Consider the following 17,486-nt stretch of genomic DNA (forward strand, 5'->3'; position numbering starts at 1 on the left):
AGGGACCATGTACTGTGTAGTGCGGCCGAGTGACTGTGTACGTCCACCTTTAGCCGGTGATTCCTCGTAATCCCCAGATAAGAGAACAGAACTAGACACAAATAATATCAAAACTATGCAAGTTTTCCTAATGAAATAAAATTGAAATGTTGAATTATATTTAATTTTGCAGAATATTAACAATTCAGAATCCATGACGGTTTCTTTTACCGGTTTGGTCTATTTGCAGCTGAATGTGTTGCATGTATTGTACCCGTGACTCACATAGACATAGAAGAGGCTGGAGGTAATCCTGGCATGATCCCTACTGAGATATACTGGTGAGTATAGTAATCCTGGATACTTGTCCTCCTGGCAGTGATTAGGCTGGCGTATGTGAATTTTGAATAACTGAGACATCTTTGTCCGGTTAGTTTTTGGGAGACCCCTCAGCCCTGCAAACACTCTATACGGGAAACAGAATGGCCGCCCCCAATCAATATATCTATATGGAGAGATTAAGCATCGGACCTTCCTAATTCTACTGGGAAAACTACTTCAGTCCACCCAGTTTTCATGACAGCCCTAACAGGCCAGAGCTTCAGAATATCCTTGTGTTGCTAATCATGAGATATTAGGTTTAACCATTGGACCGGTAATGATAACGATAAGTGCTGGCCCCTTATGGGCCCCCCAAGCACAGGATTGAGAAAGTCTCTTGAGATGACTCTGGGATTAGACAACAACAAAACATTGATAGCTGCTCTTCAGTTTACAATGACCATGTGTGATAGGATGGAGAGATGGACGCTAGAGGGTGGAAGGTAGAGCCCCTGGGGGCGAGGGGACATATGAATAAGGACTAAAACACCTAGAATATTTTGGGGGGTTTTACAAGCGGTCCTCAACAGTTTAGCAGTCAGATGCATCAAATTCTGCTACATAAAAAAACACAAGTTTATACTACATGAACCTTTCTTCTAAAAAGTCATATTTTAATCCACGTAGTGTTTTACTACAGAAAATAGAGAACGGAGAACTTTGTGTATCACCTGTTCTTGAATAACTGACTTTCTTTAGCAAAAACTGTAACCATAGAAACAATCAGGGCAATCCACAGTTTGTTTCCATGGTTACAGACATTGCTAAGGAATGTCAGTTATTCACACCCTATCTGTCACATTAGAGTGTCTTTTTGACTTTTTAACAGACACTTTCAGGTAAAAGTCCCAATTCAAGTATCAGGAGTAATTCCAGTAAGTTGCAGTACTCAGCCTAATGATTTTATTTGGGCAACATTTATTTTTGAGTGGAGTTACCCTATAAAGATGGGAGAGTGAGATATCACTAACTATATAATTCTATATCTCCCGTCTAATGGTTACATATTATTTATTTTCCTATAATTGACCCCCTGATCAGGGCCGGATTAACCATAGGGCTAACTGGGCTACAGCCCAGGGGCCTATGGCATCCAGGGGGCCCTGGAAAGTGCTCAGCAGCAGTATTGATCGGTCGGGGGCGGGGGCGCCCCCGGCGCGATCAGTGCTGCTGAGCACTTTCACTGCAGTCCTTCTCCGGCGCGCTGTAGTCTCCTTACTGAGGAGATCTCGTGAGTCTCACTCTCACGAGATCTCCTCAGTAAAGAGAGCACAGCGCGCCGGAGAAGGAGGTAAGTGCCCGGGGGGCGGGCAGCTCGGATCACGGGGAGGGGGGGCCCTCACGGGAGAATGGAGGCCCCCTTAGCCCAGGGGCCTCCATTCCCTTAATCCGGCCCTGCTCCTGATGCAGCTGGATAACAGGACTAGGTTAAGAATGTGGTATATGTTGTGTCGTTTATAGATGGTGCAAACTATATCTCTCCTATTGGTGCCCCCACCTTTACCTGAACCTACCGACTACTGCTCATTATGCCTGCAAAAACAACACCATTACAGGCTGTTAAAAACTCTGCAATAGAGCTCTGTGAAAATTCTCCTACTGTGGACTTTGGATGGACTTAGTGGCCAGCGTTGAGGACCACAGGGCCAGACGGCTTTAGATAACCGGGGGAAATGGCGATTTCCCTTTGGCAAACATAGAGGGAATGTATAATTAATGAGGGGTTGTACATTATAAGCAGGGGCAAACACAGTATTTGTAGAGGGGGGTTTCCACACCACGCCTTCAGTGGGCGTGACCAGCATGCATGGGGGCGTGGCTATAATATTAGACAGTGCTTGGCTGCTCTCCAACTCTTCCTATCCCCATAATATACATGGGTAATGCTGCCTGCACTACTGTTAGGTGCACGCAGCTCTCCCTTTTCAAGCAGAGCCGTGTGAAGCGGGAGCAGGGTCCAGCCACCTCAATTATACAGTGCCCCAGGCCCAGTGCTTTCAGGCAGTAGGAACCCCCTTGGTTTGCCTAATATCAGATATTATTTTCCCTTGTTCATGTGGTCCCCATCGTTGGGTCCATTCAATAGTTCGGGAAGCTGCCCTTGAAAATTAGGAATGTAAGAGGGACACTTTTATTGTAAAAACCTGCTGTTATAAAAACACATGCGAGGCCTTATATCTTCTTTATGTGTCTCTAACGGGAAGGCGACACCAATTCAAGCCTGAATGGGAAAAACCGAAGTTTATCCAATATGTGCCGCGAGGGGTTTTCCCCACTAATTTACATAATTATATACAGGCGCACATACATGACACATACATACTAGGGAATATCACTAGTTACTCTACCGAGGTCTGTAATTATAGCTGGGTGGACGAGACCCGATTCTGTGGTAAAAATGTACAAACGATATGAAAATAAAAATATAAAGAAACAGATAGATCTAGAGAGAGATTAGGAGGCGGACATTTTGGAACCTCTCCTTTGGTGCCGGGTGTGGATTATTCCTCTTCCTTCACGTAGAGAGTCATATAATACAGCAAGTCAAACGGTTTTCTGTAAAATCAGAAAGGCCACTGGTGAATCCAAGTGCAATTCAGGATTTACGATATTGGAATCGAACTAAAATCTCTTAAAATATAACTTATAACGGTATCCTTTGGCAAGGTGTGGTTCCCTGTGTGATAGACTTTGCATGGTTGCTTTTGGAAGAATTTTAAATAGTTCAGATCTTCAGTAAACAGTTTCTGTCCAATGACAATCCCAGACCTAAGATGGCCGCCGCGTGACAGCGTGATGGATGCCAGGAGTCTGTATGGCTCTGTATCCAATCTATCACCAACGGGAGGTTTGGTCACAACAACACCTGTAAAACAACCCACACTCTGCGTCTGGACCCGTCCTGTGATCCGGACCTCGGCACTGTGCTGCTTAGGCCTGTTGGTCTCCATTTTGCCCTCACTCGAAGTTCCGATTCCTCTCGTTGGGGGAGAATTTTCCTGTTTGGGGGAAGTGTAGTTTGTTTCGGAAGTTTCTGCCCGAGGTGATAAGGTCTCCGTAGCCCTGTTGGTGGGAGAAGGCGTATCCAGAGCGCCGGGAGCTGGTGCGACGGATCCGGGCTCTGCGCGGCGGAGGCGCCGGCCGCTTCTTTGCCTCCCTGATTTTCCTGAGAACCTGGAGGATAAAGCAAATGTTGCGCTAATTACTTACAACTTCATCAGCAAAATGTAACCAGAGTTTCATTTCACTAGGCAGCCTAGGACATGGTTTTCACGATTGGCGAATCTATTAAATTTTAGTCTTTTAACCTTCAGGAATTAAGGGAAACAAAAATAGTTGGGTGTTATATGCAGGGATACCAAGGTGTATTTATAGTTATATATTCATACTCTGAACACGAGTCATGTGACACAAATGGGTGGAGCCTGTTCACCGAGTACATACACCAGTAACCGTTGGGACTAGCCGACTCACGCAGCCGGGGAGCCGCAGAGTCCCTCAGCCTGGGTTCACGTGCACGTTCCTACCTTGTCGCTGAAGGTGGGTTTCAGCTGCGATCTCAGGAACCGATAGGCCACCACTGGTAGGACGCACAGCACGGTGGTCAGGAATATGGCCAGCCAGATGCTCGGCTGGTTTAGAGAATTCCGGGCCGTTCCTGGAGGAGACACAAACAGCAAGTTCTGTGAATACATTATTTATCTTCCCTGATAAGAGAAGAATTTTGAAACTACAATATTGTATTTGCATCAGACTCAGTGTCCAGACTCTGCCAGAGTTGGCAGCAAAATGGAAGTAAATAACTCTTAAAAAAAAAACCATAAAAATATTTCTGCTAATATACAGAGCCGTACACCTGGGCACTCATGTGTGCACCCACTTTTTGGGCATGCGCTGAGCATTTCATGCAAGAACAAACATACGTTCCACTGCCCCAGATGTTGATCTCTGCTGTCTTCCTCATTTACGCTGCAGCGTGGAGGTAATCGCTGCGCACACGCTTTCTACACAGCAGGTTAAGGGCCAGCAGCAATTACCAGGGACAGGCTGCGTGATCACATTATACAGCAGCCTTAATGCAGGCTGAGGGGTGGAGTACAAGACATGCATTTATTCTGGCCAGGAGACATAATATCCATCTCATGTTTTCATTTGCTGACTGGCTTTATTGACTGAGTTTAAATGGTTTAATATTCAAAAAGACCAGTAACAAACAGAGGTTGGTGTAAGTAGTTCTGGCTTCTTGTGTTATTGTTTGTAGGACCAGTTCTTTATCACCAGATGAGAGAGGAGACCAGTGCAACTCCAAGAACTAATGAAATAACTGGTGATAACTGAGCTCTCACCGATGAACGGGAAAGAGGCCGTGAAGATCAGGTACATCCCGTCACTGTACATGGTGAAAGTGATGGCAAAATACACAGCTATACTGCCCCAGATGAAGAACTGGTTGACCGCAGTCCAGTAAGCCGTGTCCAGGCCGATCTAGGGAGACAGAATGATTTGAAGAATTAGTAACTGAGTGTACAATAGTCCGTTAGTGACACAGTGTATGTCGGATGACGCATACACCGATATAGAAAGTATAGAGGACCACTCTTAATCCAGAGCTGCAGTGCACAAGTTATTGTGGGAATACAAGCAATAGGAAACCCTGGGACTTGTAGTTCCACAATAGCTGGCGAGCTATTCTAAGGATGGTTCTACACAACCGTGCAGGAGGAGACATCGTTGTAAATGTCCCAGATAGAAAACCACTTACCTGGGCAGACACCACAATGACCAGGCAGGTCTGAGCCATCAAGGCGAAGGACTGGTAGTCGGAGACGGCTTTCCCATCATCCCTCACTGTGTCGTACAGGGCGCCATAAGGCACGAAAAACAGAACGAGGGAGCTGTACACCCCGTGGATCACACACTTCCCGAACTCCTTGATGTTGAAGTAACGGTTATTCTGCCCGGGCTCATAGAGCTGGGGATACTCCATACTCCAGCGGTCATCCACATCCTGCAGACAGATTACAGGTATTATAACGGTGAGAGTAACAAACACACACCTGCTGCTCTCCATATGTCCATCGGGTGGCAATGAAGATCGCTGCCCCCTTATCTTGCTAATAGGATTATATAATGTGACAGGTCACGTGACAGGTGGTGGTGAAAAGAATGTATGTTAAGGTATAGACAGGTTTTGTATAATTAGTAAATGTACCCATAATATTAATCTCTAGGAAGCCAAAACACTGGCTTTCCTGCTGTGGGAACTACAAATCTTTTAGACTGGACAGGAATGCTGAGATCTGTAGTTCCCCAACAGCTGGACAATTCCTAAGACTTCTTTAGATGGTTACTGGGGATTTCACAACGTGACAGACTTAATGTCTCAGGGAAAGGTTGTGAAGAAAATTAGTTTATGAGGAAGGGTGTGTATTGTGATATGATAATAACCAGATAGATGACAGTATACATACCTGATCAAAAAGACTCATCCCCAGCACAGGCAGCGAGCTATAGACCAGATTATACAGGGTAATGAACCATTCGTCATACACAGTCTGTAACAACACAGTACACAGATGTCACACACAGCTGAGCTGTAGTACTGCAAAATAGACACAAGATGGCAGCATGAAACTGTGGCAGGAATAACTGTAATTCTATCTCTGGGATGAGTCCAGATTTACCTCAATCATCATCATCAACATTTATTTATATAGCGCCAGCAAATTCCGTAGCGCTTTACAATTGGGAACAAACACTGATAAGACAATACTGGGTAATACATACAGACAGAGAGGTAAGAGAACCCTGCTCGCAAGCTTACATACCTCAATGATTGGAATTTCTATTATAAAAAAAACTATCATCAGGATGCACTTTTATGTGTTGTGTAAAATTAAATATAATAGAACCGCGGAACTAAAATTATTAGTGAAAAACATGCAGTATTATCTGCAATAATACACAGTGTACAACAATAACGAATGATCAATGACACAGGAGGAAATGGGGAAATGGGTCCCTGTCTCCAACACTTTACAATCTAAGGGACAGATTACTCAAAAGTGGAGGTGTTGCCCACAGCAACCAATCAGATTCTAGCTATCAATTTCTAGAATGTACAGGATAAATAACATCTAGAACCTGATTGGTTGCTGTGGGCAGCACCTCTACTTTTCTTTGATAAATCTACCCCTCAGTCCTCGCAGTAGCCATTGTGGGGCGATGGCGACTCACCTGAGCAGAGAAGCCGCAGAAGAAGCCATACCAGAAGTGAACCAGCGTGAAGGTGAAATTCTTGTAGAAAAAGTAGCGCAGGAACTGGCACATGCGGATGTAGGACCAGCGGCCGTGTACCAAGAGGAGGCGCTGCAGGTACCGGAACTGGGCGAAGGAGAAGTCGCTGGACAGGACCGCCTGCATGCCCTCCTGCCCGCTGATCCCCACCCCAATGTGAGCCGCTGGGGAGATAAAAACGTCAGCTGTAAGATCGTCCTATCAGAGCGGCCGTTACTGGATACAGTGTAACTAGTTAGGGTTTATATTAAGCAGCTACTCTCTGCACCATGTGACTTCCTCATTAGCAGAGCAGGAAGTAATTAGATTTATCTGACCTTATGCCAGGGGCAGTTACAGGAACCCTGTGGTTTATACATTGTTACCACCCACCAGCCTCCACCCCGCTACGGACCGTTCACGTACTTTTTATCATACTGACGTCATTGGCGCCGTCTCCTATCGCCAGAGTCACCGCCTTCTTGTACTTCTTCACGAGCTGGACCACCTGCGCCTTCTGGAGAGGGGTGACGCGGCAGCAGATCACCGCCTGGCACATGCACGCCGTCCGCAGCAGATCCACCTCCATGTTCTCTTTTAGGGCGTAGGCCTGCGGAGCGGGGTGACTCGTTTATCACATGGTGAAAATATCTCCTAGTTGGGGCTTTACATTCACTGTACTATAAATATTCCTGTGTTACACACAGAGAAGTTATTCTCCTGCCATGTTTGTGGCTGTTAATATGACGGTTCAGAAATATTACATTCTTGGCTGATCTAAGGTGAAACAGCATCCGATGGAACATCGGTGGAATATATGTAACGTGTGACATTCTGAGACATGGGAGTACCTGTGTTTTATAACTCAGAGCTGTACGATGGTTATACACTCAGTATAGTGTCCCTATAACAGCCAGTTGTAGCACAAAGTGTATTTGCGCAGAATCGAACAACAAAACGTTAAAATAAACCTATAAAAGTGACTAAATGGGTTGTACACTATAAATGATTATGTCCTTAAGTTTAAATGTCTCCCCAGGAAGCAGATATGGGGGAGGGAGTCCTGGATGGAGAGACAATGGTCATCCAATTAGGAGCCACATTGAAACCTCCATCCAATTAGAGTGTATCATTCAGCAGCGCTACGGAGGGAGGGAGGGGGGGAGAGAGGGGGGGAGAGGGGGGGGTCCTATGTGCTATGGGGGGGGTGATATCTAGTCGTCTAAAGATGGGGAAGGATTCACTGACATAGTGCCGCCTCTTGGTCCAATATTTCCCGCTGTACCAGCCTATTTCTGTGTGTCTGGCTGTATGTAACATGTTACATGTAAAGGCCGCCTCCCTACGTCTCTACATACCAGGCTGTGGCCATTGATGATGATCCCGTACTTGTCTTCACCCTCAGGCATCTCGTCTGGAATCACCTGGGACCTCTTAGATCCTTTCTGTATCTGTATTTCCACATCACTGCTGTCCAGAAAGGAGTCAGGATTCATCTTCCTCCGAGCGGACCTGCGGGAAACATCCAACATCTGTGATCAGACGACATAATAATATGATTGTGTAACTGTAGTAACATAATAACTAAGTAGATGTTTATTCTCACTAATGTCTAATAGACTAACAGCCCCAATAACACCCCATAGCTCCACGTTACCTGTCCCATCTTATAGCCACACCCCCAATAACACCCCATAGCTCCACGTTACCTGTCCCATCTTATAGCCACGCCCCCAATAACACCCCATAACTCCACGTTACCTGTCCCATCTTATAGCCTCACCCCAAAAACACCCCATAGCTCCACGTTACCTGTCCCATCTTATAGCCACGCCCCCAATAACACCCCATAACTCCATGTTATCTGTCCCATCTTATAGCCACACCCCCAATAACACCCCATAACTCCACGTTATCTGTCCCATCTTATAGTCACGCCCCCAATAACACCCCATAACTCCATGTTACCTGTCTGATCTTACAACCACACCCCCTATATGTTGTTCTATATTATTACCAGGAACAATTTATCTGAATTTAATGACACATCAAATGCATATTTTAAATATTTAATATATTTACTGAGAAAAATATTGATGTGTTCAATACTTATTTCACCTGCTGTATAACTCGGTCTTACTTTTGTAAAATCTCTCTGTGGGGGAGAGTTATACGGCTTCTAATTCTTTGCATTTCAGCACTCAAGCTCGTTCTGGAGGAGAGGATCGCCTGATCTCTGAGTCAGAGTCCTCCCTCTATGTACATGAGGGCAGAGCAGGAAGGTGGAAGGGTGATTGTGCGGTGAACGTGCATGCTAAGAAGAAGGATGTTCAAAAGCCTCTCTGCTCATGTGTCATGTGGCTGTGGTTGCCATGGCAATCACACCACACTTAACAATCTGTAAATCATTAATAGCAGCTTGAAGACAAAAAGAACAAACATTCATCCAAACCCAATAAGAAAACTATTAGAATTCAACAGAATCCCTAAGCAAGTGTCACATTCACCCCGTTCCTAATCTGAATATTGGATGTTATTGTGTCCCATAGTATAATATCATCCTCAAAGCCTATAGTTGTATCAGTGGTGATAGATTGTTGCCCAGTCCTGGTTACTGACCATGGGTCAGCCTGTAATACCCCTCCTAATCCCCCTATCTGACTCACAACGCGTTTTACCTCAGCTCATCCAGAACCTCCTCTGAACTGTTGCCTTTAATGATGAACACTTCCTTCATCTCATCCTGCAGCATGTTACACGAGTACCCGATGTTCTCCGCCGTTTCTGGGGAAGAGGAGAATTCAACAGCTTATCGTAGTGCCCCACTTACATTGTAATAAACCAGAACCCAACCCTGGTCAAAGCTGAGGTACAGGGTGCAAGGAGTAACTGAAACTGCATCAGAAGACTGTGTTGTATAACGTACAACGCTGCAAGGAAATATAATCTGAAGAGCAACCCTTTGTTTCATAGAGAGGTGTGTGTGACACCACAATGTTCCAGAATCAATCTGATAAAGACCTCACATCCCTACATTGTGGACCCTGCTGCTTCCACTATATAACTCACATAAAGCCCTGTCCTCACTAACACATCACTCATTTCCTGATATACTTTGTGCTGCTGGGGGACCCTGCTCCTTCCACTATATAACTCTCAGTCTGTGACTTCCTGCTGCCTCCATTCCCCTCCTCATATCATGTCACTGCCCCTGTCACATGCAGCCCTGTCCTCACTAACACATCACCTGTCTCCTGATATACTCTGTGCTGCTGGGGACCCTGCTCCTTCCACTATATAACTCTCAGTCTGTGGCTTCCTGCTGCCTTCATTCCCCTCATCACATCATGTCACTGCCCCTGTCACATGCAGCCCTGTCCTCACTAACACATCACCTGTCTCCTGATATACTCTGTGCTGCTGGGGACCCTGCTCCTTCCACTATATAACTTTCAGTCTGTGGCTTCCTGGTGCTTCCATTCCCCTCCTCACATCATGTCACTGCCCCTGTCACATGCAGCCCTGTCCGACACATCACTCATCTTCTGATATACTCTGTGCTGCTGGAGGACACCGCTCCTTCCACTATATAACTTTCAGTCTGTGGCTTCCTGCTGCCTCCATTCCCCTCCTCACAACATGTCACTACCCCTGTCACATGCAACCCTGTCCTTACTAATGTAATCACACAAGTGGACAGGCCACTGTGTCCTACACTATGTGTTGCCGTGAGAGCAGTTAATTCACACACAGAGGCATTACTGATGATGTAAGAACAAAAATGAAAAGGGATAACTGACATGCTATACTTTGCTGTTTGAGCTTTTTGATCCATGTCATCAGTGATTTGGAAATGATTACAAGCTAGCTGATGTGACTAGCTTATAATGCTGCAGGGGTCAGAAAAAACTCAATCACAATAACATTTTTGAGAAGCACTGAATGGGAAAGTCAATATAGACAAAGCAGACCTCATTTACAATGTGCAGCATAAAACATCATGATGTATCTGGCTGGTCCACTACTCTGAGATAACGACTGAGAACACACTGCAGGTGTGCAAATATGCCGAAAAATCCTAAGAGAAGCACTATGGAAAAGTGTGACCAGCAAAAGTCCAATCTTCAACCAATTTAACAGAGTGAAATTGACCGTGCACCCCTTCACACTGCAAGCGAAGACCCAAAAAATGCCACCTCTTCACCCTTTATCTCATTCTCAATTGTCATCTCTGCACCTCCACAAAACTGGTTACACTAGTTCAGATGCCCTCACTCTACCCAACACCTCCCATCGGCCGTCGCAGTCTTGCTTTGTTACCCTACGCGTTTTAGCAGAGGTCTCAGCACACCGCGGCTCACAGACAATCTGCTTTTCAGAAATAACAACCACAGAGTTCTAACTTGTACGATTCACATATAAACAGTTTCATTTTTGAGTTTGGTTTGAAACCTTTAAAAAAAAAACTCAGTAGACGAGTAACACAAATCACATGTAACACATATTGCCTTACATGTTCCAATAACCCTATTTCACGTACCTTGTTTGTCTCCTGTGAGGACCCATATTTTAATCTTGGCTTTGGTGAGAGTCTCAATGGTCTGGGGAACCCCGTCTTGTAGTTTGTCTTCTATGGCGGAGGCACCAATTAACTGTGAAGGGGAAAAGAGAGAGAGGTTTTGTAATGAGAGTCATTGTCTCCATGTTTAATCTGTCAGATTAGAGGAATTAGATGCAGATTAGACGCATTGTATACTGTAGACGGAGAGGTCTCACCCAGCCTTATTACTCCCATGTATGTGTGTAAATCCTACCAGACATTACAGATCTCCAACGAAGCTGTTTAAAATGAACCAATCCCCAAAGAGTGATTTCTGTTTAGTGTTATTGTTGTGTATTACTGCTGGAAGTTGTGTTGAACAGAACCATCTTGTAGCCGTTATCAGCTTTTCCTGACTGTCCTGATCTATGCGTTAAGTTTGTACCCAGGAGAGTCCCAAACAAAAACACCCAAACTTAACTCTAGTCCCTTTACTGTCCAAAACATGAAGACAGTTGCAAACAACGTTCCCTTGGGAAATAAGAGTTAAAGTTGCACTTTTATGTGGAAAAGTCCATTGTACAGGGTTGCACTGGACAGCAGCTTCTCAATAATTCCATTTATGGCGTTTTTATTATATCAAGCTTTTAACTCTTTCATCTCCAGAGCGCACACCTTAAAGGGCACAGTGGTGGCGAAGGAGGGAAGAACCAAACCACATTTTCAACTACAGATATATGGTGCGTAGCATGTGGTATAGTGACGTGGAGCAACGTCATCCAGAGTAATCTTTTAACGAGTTGGTAAATTGATGGCCTGTGAAAGCCAGGAAAGGCATTGTCTAATAGCGTAGGGGTATATTCCATTCTACGAACCAGATTGTGTTACACAAATGTGCACTAGCAGTAGTTTTATAAATGAGTATAAGACGTGTGTAATAATCTGACATTGGGATTGTGTGGACATGTAGGCAGCTTACCTCCATGTACACACAGATTCCATGCGCTAGGTAAGGATACCGACGCTACGTGATTCTACAGGGACTGCCAGTACTATTGCAAGGGTCACGCTAATCCTTTTTCTGGACCCATTGGCTATTTCTGGACAAAGTACTAAAAAAATCTGTGGGAAAATCTTCTGTCCCTAAATAGCAGGAACAAAATAATTAACCAGGCCAATAAAAATAATCTGGATTTAAATTTAATACTAATGCCCTATAAAAGTGATCTATCTCCTAGTGTAAAGGGTGTCCACTTATGACACAACCCCAGAGAACAGGGTCAGATAGAAGTGATACAAACCTTCAGGCCTTTCTCAATCTCCTCGTATAATTCAGCCAGCTTGTCCTCGCGGTTCTCCAGGGACGTGCTGGCCTCGTGGTGCCGCTTCTTCCAAGTCTCAAAGTAGTCGTTGTCTAGATCCTTATACGCCAGAACCAGTGTGCGCAGACCCTCTCCAGCAAACTCCTGGGCCACAATCAGAAGGGGAGGCAGCCAGAGACAATTATAGAAAAAAATAAAATAAAAAAAATACACGTGAAAAAAGTGATTAAGGACAAAATGTTAGTACTATGTACTTTTTGGGATCGCCCCGTAAGTGATGTCATTGTGGGAGGGGTTAGTTTACGCCTTGAGTATGTACGGAGTAGATTTGCACAGTGCAAAGTCATCAGTCTGAGTGACAGACTTAAATAAAATATACTCAACACAGGGGTATGGCCAGGGATGTCACAGCAAGCTTGAGGAAAGACTGACATGCTATGGTTTGCAACTTGAGATTTTTGTCTCATTTTGGCCATTTGATACTTTGCTGTGTTTTTTTAGAGGGGGATGTGGGGGGAGGGATAATCTCCACCATGTTTAACTCAGTAAAATGGGTTTTACTGAGCAGACTGTACAGGTACTGAGTGTTACATAAGCTTAGAACTTACATTTAGGTGGTCAGTAGTCACTTCCTTCAAGTCTGCACTCGACTGGTCAAGAAGCTCACACACAATGGTATCGGCCCCCTTACAGTACAGGGTCAAACGCCCCTCTGGGCTTCTCACTGTGAGCAGGAGAAATAAGAATTAGTAACTTATAATAATAATAATAATATATAGTAGCACACACTATCAACCATGATCATGACCATAGTATGTATTTCGTGCCTGGCTAACCCCATAACTCACCAATCACAGACATCCTTTTGCGCTCATTGTTGAAATCCAGTATGGCCAATAGATCATACACCTTGGTCTTCCCCATCTCCACTACCGTGATGGTTTCTGGTGTGCGAGAACGGAACACAAAGCCAAAGTTTCTGGCGGCAGTGACCAGGGCCCCCTCGTCCGGAGACTGGGCCTGATAAATCAGCTCACCTGGAATGGGGTGAGACAAGGCCAAGGGGTGTCAGTGGGGGATTTGCTAACCTTAGACATAAGTGTTCATTTCTTGAGGAAGGTTTACTTCGAAACGCGTTGTATGACTCATAGAGGATTCCGGTGACCTGGTTCTGGGCTAGCAAAAGCTCTAATGTGCGTCTCATCTATAGAATTTCCACCCCACATCTAGGACACGGGGACATGATTGCAAAGGGGCCAGAGGATGGCCCGAGTGCCCAGAGTCGGCCAAACAGGGTTTTATTGTTAGTGCTTACATTTATTACCCAATTCATACATTTTACCACGCGTTTCATCTATGGTGGCCTTTATTTATATATTTCTCAATGTCCATCCCTCTCCTTTCAATGTTGAAGGTAAAAGACTAATAACATCTGTATCAATATCAATATCAATATATATTAATCCAACTTTTGAATTTTATAGATGAACAGACAGGTTTTGTCCATTTACACAGATACCATTCTCTAGGTAAGGATATCAATGCTACGTGATTCTACAGGGGCTGGCAGTAGTACTGCAAGGGCCACGGTAATTTCTTGGTTATTTCTGGACAAATGATTATAAATCTGTGGGAAAAACTTTTATCCAAGTGTAACAAAATAATCAAACAGGCCAAAAAAATAATCTGGGAGAATGCGGTTTCAAATTACTAATTTAAGGAGCTATCATGGTACAAGACGCACATGGAAAAATAGCCCGAAGCCTAGTTATCGAGATACAATGCTGACGTGCAGATCTCAAAAGTACGTCCCACCTCACCTTCCTTCTTCTCCTCCAACATTGCCGTGTGACACAGCGCCAGTAGCCGGAAGAACTCATGAGTGAGCTTCTCTTCCAGTTTTACCGACTCCACCAATCGGTGATCATGATAAGAAAACTTGGGATCTGCCAGCGGGTTGTAGGAAAAATCCACCTTTTCAGTGTACTGGGAATAAGAAGGAGATGATTTATTCAGGTCTTCTAGTCTGAGCCTCCTACCTCACAGTCTGAACCTCCTACCTCTTAGGCCTGAAAGCAATAAATGCAGCGTAAGAGGGGCGTGAATTACATCACTGAGACCCACGATCCGTAGAGAGGCGGTGAGGACGTTACAGAAAGCGCGTGAGGCGTAGGCAAAAACTAATACATTGAAAGCTACAGATATGTTTTTGCTCTTGATGGACCGGTGCAATAAAATGTAATATATTCATATATAACCATAGACCCACGCTGATGGACAGCGCTATAGTAGCATCAACAACAATAAAGTTTTATTAATTTTAGACTGACGAGTAATTCAGTTAGTACTTAAACCTAACAACAATGTACATAAAATATCAATACAGATGGCAAAATTCACTCTCTGGAATTGGTTAAATGATAAAATACATTTATTAAATAAATATAATAAATAAATAGGTTGAAAAACGTTCTCCAATCCAACCACAACAACTAGAAGAGGATTATTGTTTCTATAGCCGCAGGTCTGGGGATAAAATCTTCTAACGTAACATTGAGAATGATAAGATCTGTACTAGATAACATACCTCATTTATCTCCAGCCTGTTTCCTGCGTAGTCAAATACATCACCTGAAATATACAAGACCGGTCTCAGGAAACCACAGTGTACAATGAAAAATGTTAAGATCGTTCCTGAGCATGGGATAGTCGAAAGATTACAGGGACAGCTTTCTCCCCTCTAGAGTGTAAGCCCTTTGGGTCTGAGCATGCTGCATGTTAGGATGGCCTTACACGAAGTGAGATCAGTGGAGATAATGGCCAACCAGCCAAATAACGCTATACGCATGGACCCAAATATAATCAACATCGTTGGGATAATTCTCATGCATGCCTGTAGATCCGCTCGGCAGAGGACTTCCATCTGCCTCTGTCAAGTGTCTACCGGCTGCATCCAACTTAGTCACCCACACGTGTGGCTCTTGAGCTTGCGATGATAATTTATTATTTTATCCATCCTATCAACCGGTGACAACAATGTACCAAATAGTACGGAGTGAACGTGATCTCGCTGGTTGATCGGTCTCACCATAAGAATTGCCATTGATGGAACATTTGTTGAAGGTCATGATGTTCTGAGTGAGAGTCCCCGTCTTGTCAGAGAAGATGTATTTGATCTGTCCCAGCTCCTCGTTGAGAGTGGTGGTGCGGGCCTCAGCTGCAGTGTCCTTCTTGGGGTAATACATCTTACGGTCCCAGTTGATGTAGTAGCTGTTACCCAGCCGAATGATCTCAACACTGGGGAACAAGGGAACAGCTTAAATTACTGGCAGTAAGATTAGGTAGAGAAACGGCGCAGTGTGACCTAATTATACTGGTGGAGGATGTGGTGGAACTCTCGTAAGGTAGAGGAGATACAAGTTGACCTGTGTTCTTCTAACAGCGGATGGAGGGATCGGTAGCAGATCATAAGCCCACCCTCCTTTCCGGTTAAGGGTCTTACCTGACGTAGAGCGAGATGGGCACCACAGTATTCAGGATAATGACGTAGGACCAGAACATGAGGAACCCAGAGAAGGCCGCGTTGTGGACACCTTCTGCCCACGGAAGATACACCTGGAAGAAATAGCCCTGCTTGGACTCCCAGATTCCATTCCCGATAGCCAGGATGATGCACATGACAGCCAGGAAGACGAAGATCTGTCAGACAACAAGGAAACGGGACAGTGAGATGATCAAAAAAAGCCTTTTTATTGCTTCAAATTGAAGACAAAAATATTCTCATTTGAGACATCAACACGAGCTTCAAACTAAATTAAATCTGTCGGTCTAAACCTGTTAAAAAAAATGACATTTTAAACTGGAAATTATGATTTCGGAAAAATTAGTCCAGTGTGAACATCTGGATAATGTGCAATTTAGCCAAGAAAAGTTTGCTGCATATAGTGTTGAAATATGATTATAATCTGAAGCCTCTCCATCTGCTGTACATATCCCAGAATGCCCTGGAAAGCCAGAGGTAGAAAACACGTATCATCCATAGAACACATTCAAGCTCTAACAAGTTATGTTAACAGAGGTTTCTCTAGATGCCCCGCCTTCCTGGTCATGTGACTCCTACCCAGAGAACCAAGACGTTCATGAGTCGGTCGATGCTGGTTCTTTTTAGAGTGGTCCGGCCACTGTTCTGCATCAGTTTAGTGTCAGGTCCTGTGGAGAGAATGAGTGAGGGGGTCACCGAGTAAGCCAGAACTGTCACAGTATCCTGTTGTCACTGTCTCTAGTTCTAGGAAAGACTCCTTCTCTACTGACCTGCAAAGATGACCATCCCAAAACACCACTCGGTGTTCCTAAGGGTGCAGCCACGCAGCAGGATTTTCCCATTGTCCAGAGAGTATTTTTCCCCCTGATAGGTCAGAGTTCCAGTGAAGGTGTCCAGTCTATTATTAGGAGCTTCGCACATAACTTCACCTAGACAACATTGTAAACATTGTATGTAAATCATTACTAATGTCAGTGAACATAGAAAATATTACCTATATGTTATAAATGAAAGCAGATTGATTTATTAAAGAATAACTCCACTCCACTACTGAAAATATAGGATTGAATGATAGTCTTAAATAATGATCACTTCTACCCTATGGGTACTAGCCAAATTGATTCCGGATTTAAGCCTATCTTTATGATATGTAAGGAGCATCATAAACATAACAAATTTATTTTTGCAGAGAGCAGATGGAGAAGATTTTTCAAATAACCTGACAAATAACATTATAGACCCTTAACCTATCAATCGATTTGAACCATAGTCTATATTACTTGAAATAGGATTTCTGTCTGAAATTGCCTAAGCAAGTCTCAGAAACACATGGTTAATGCAATTTGATAGATAGGTTGTGAATAACTGATCCTTTTCTGTGGTTTTAACAGGCACTTGCAGGCAGATTATGAGTATCAGGAGTTATTGCAGTAATTTTGTTTGCTAT

At 44.2% G+C, this 17,486-nt stretch overlaps 1 protein-coding gene across 5 annotated transcripts in view; it reads right to left on the reverse strand.

Moving 5' to 3' along the window:
- Window positions 1-2,468: 2,468 nt before the first annotated feature.
- Window positions 2,469-17,486, reverse strand: part of LOC142102090 (phospholipid-transporting ATPase ID-like) — a 101,064-nt gene continuing 86,046 nt past the window's right edge. For all 5 annotated transcript variants that reach the window (XM_075186655.1, XM_075186648.1, XM_075186684.1 and 2 more), the window contains exons 10-28: window positions 16,810-16,968; window positions 16,619-16,707; window positions 16,001-16,197; window positions 15,587-15,795; window positions 15,086-15,129; window positions 14,314-14,484; window positions 13,347-13,530; window positions 13,107-13,222; window positions 12,478-12,642; window positions 11,177-11,288; window positions 9,315-9,420; window positions 7,995-8,148; window positions 7,063-7,246; window positions 6,598-6,821; window positions 5,832-5,915; window positions 5,123-5,368; window positions 4,707-4,845; window positions 3,888-4,018; window positions 2,469-3,534 (exon numbers count right to left, since the gene is read on the reverse strand). In XM_075186655.1, coding sequence (XP_075042756.1) covers window positions 3,319-3,534; window positions 3,888-4,018; window positions 4,707-4,845; window positions 5,123-5,368; window positions 5,832-5,915; window positions 6,598-6,821; window positions 7,063-7,246; window positions 7,995-8,148; window positions 9,315-9,420; window positions 11,177-11,288; window positions 12,478-12,642; window positions 13,107-13,222; window positions 13,347-13,530; window positions 14,314-14,484; window positions 15,086-15,129; window positions 15,587-15,795; window positions 16,001-16,197; window positions 16,619-16,707; window positions 16,810-16,968 — 2,930 coding nt within the window. In that variant the 3' untranslated portion in view covers window positions 2,469-3,318. The remainder of the gene's footprint in view (window positions 3,535-3,887; window positions 4,019-4,706; window positions 4,846-5,122; window positions 5,369-5,831; window positions 5,916-6,597; window positions 6,822-7,062; window positions 7,247-7,994; window positions 8,149-9,314; window positions 9,421-11,176; window positions 11,289-12,477; window positions 12,643-13,106; window positions 13,223-13,346; window positions 13,531-14,313; window positions 14,485-15,085; window positions 15,130-15,586; window positions 15,796-16,000; window positions 16,198-16,618; window positions 16,708-16,809; window positions 16,969-17,486) is intronic.

The sequence above is a fragment of the Mixophyes fleayi genome, chromosome 1, assembly GCF_038048845.1.
Source record: "Mixophyes fleayi isolate aMixFle1 chromosome 1, aMixFle1.hap1, whole genome shotgun sequence".
NCBI classification, from domain to species: Eukaryota; Metazoa; Chordata; class Amphibia; order Anura; family Limnodynastidae; genus Mixophyes; species Mixophyes fleayi.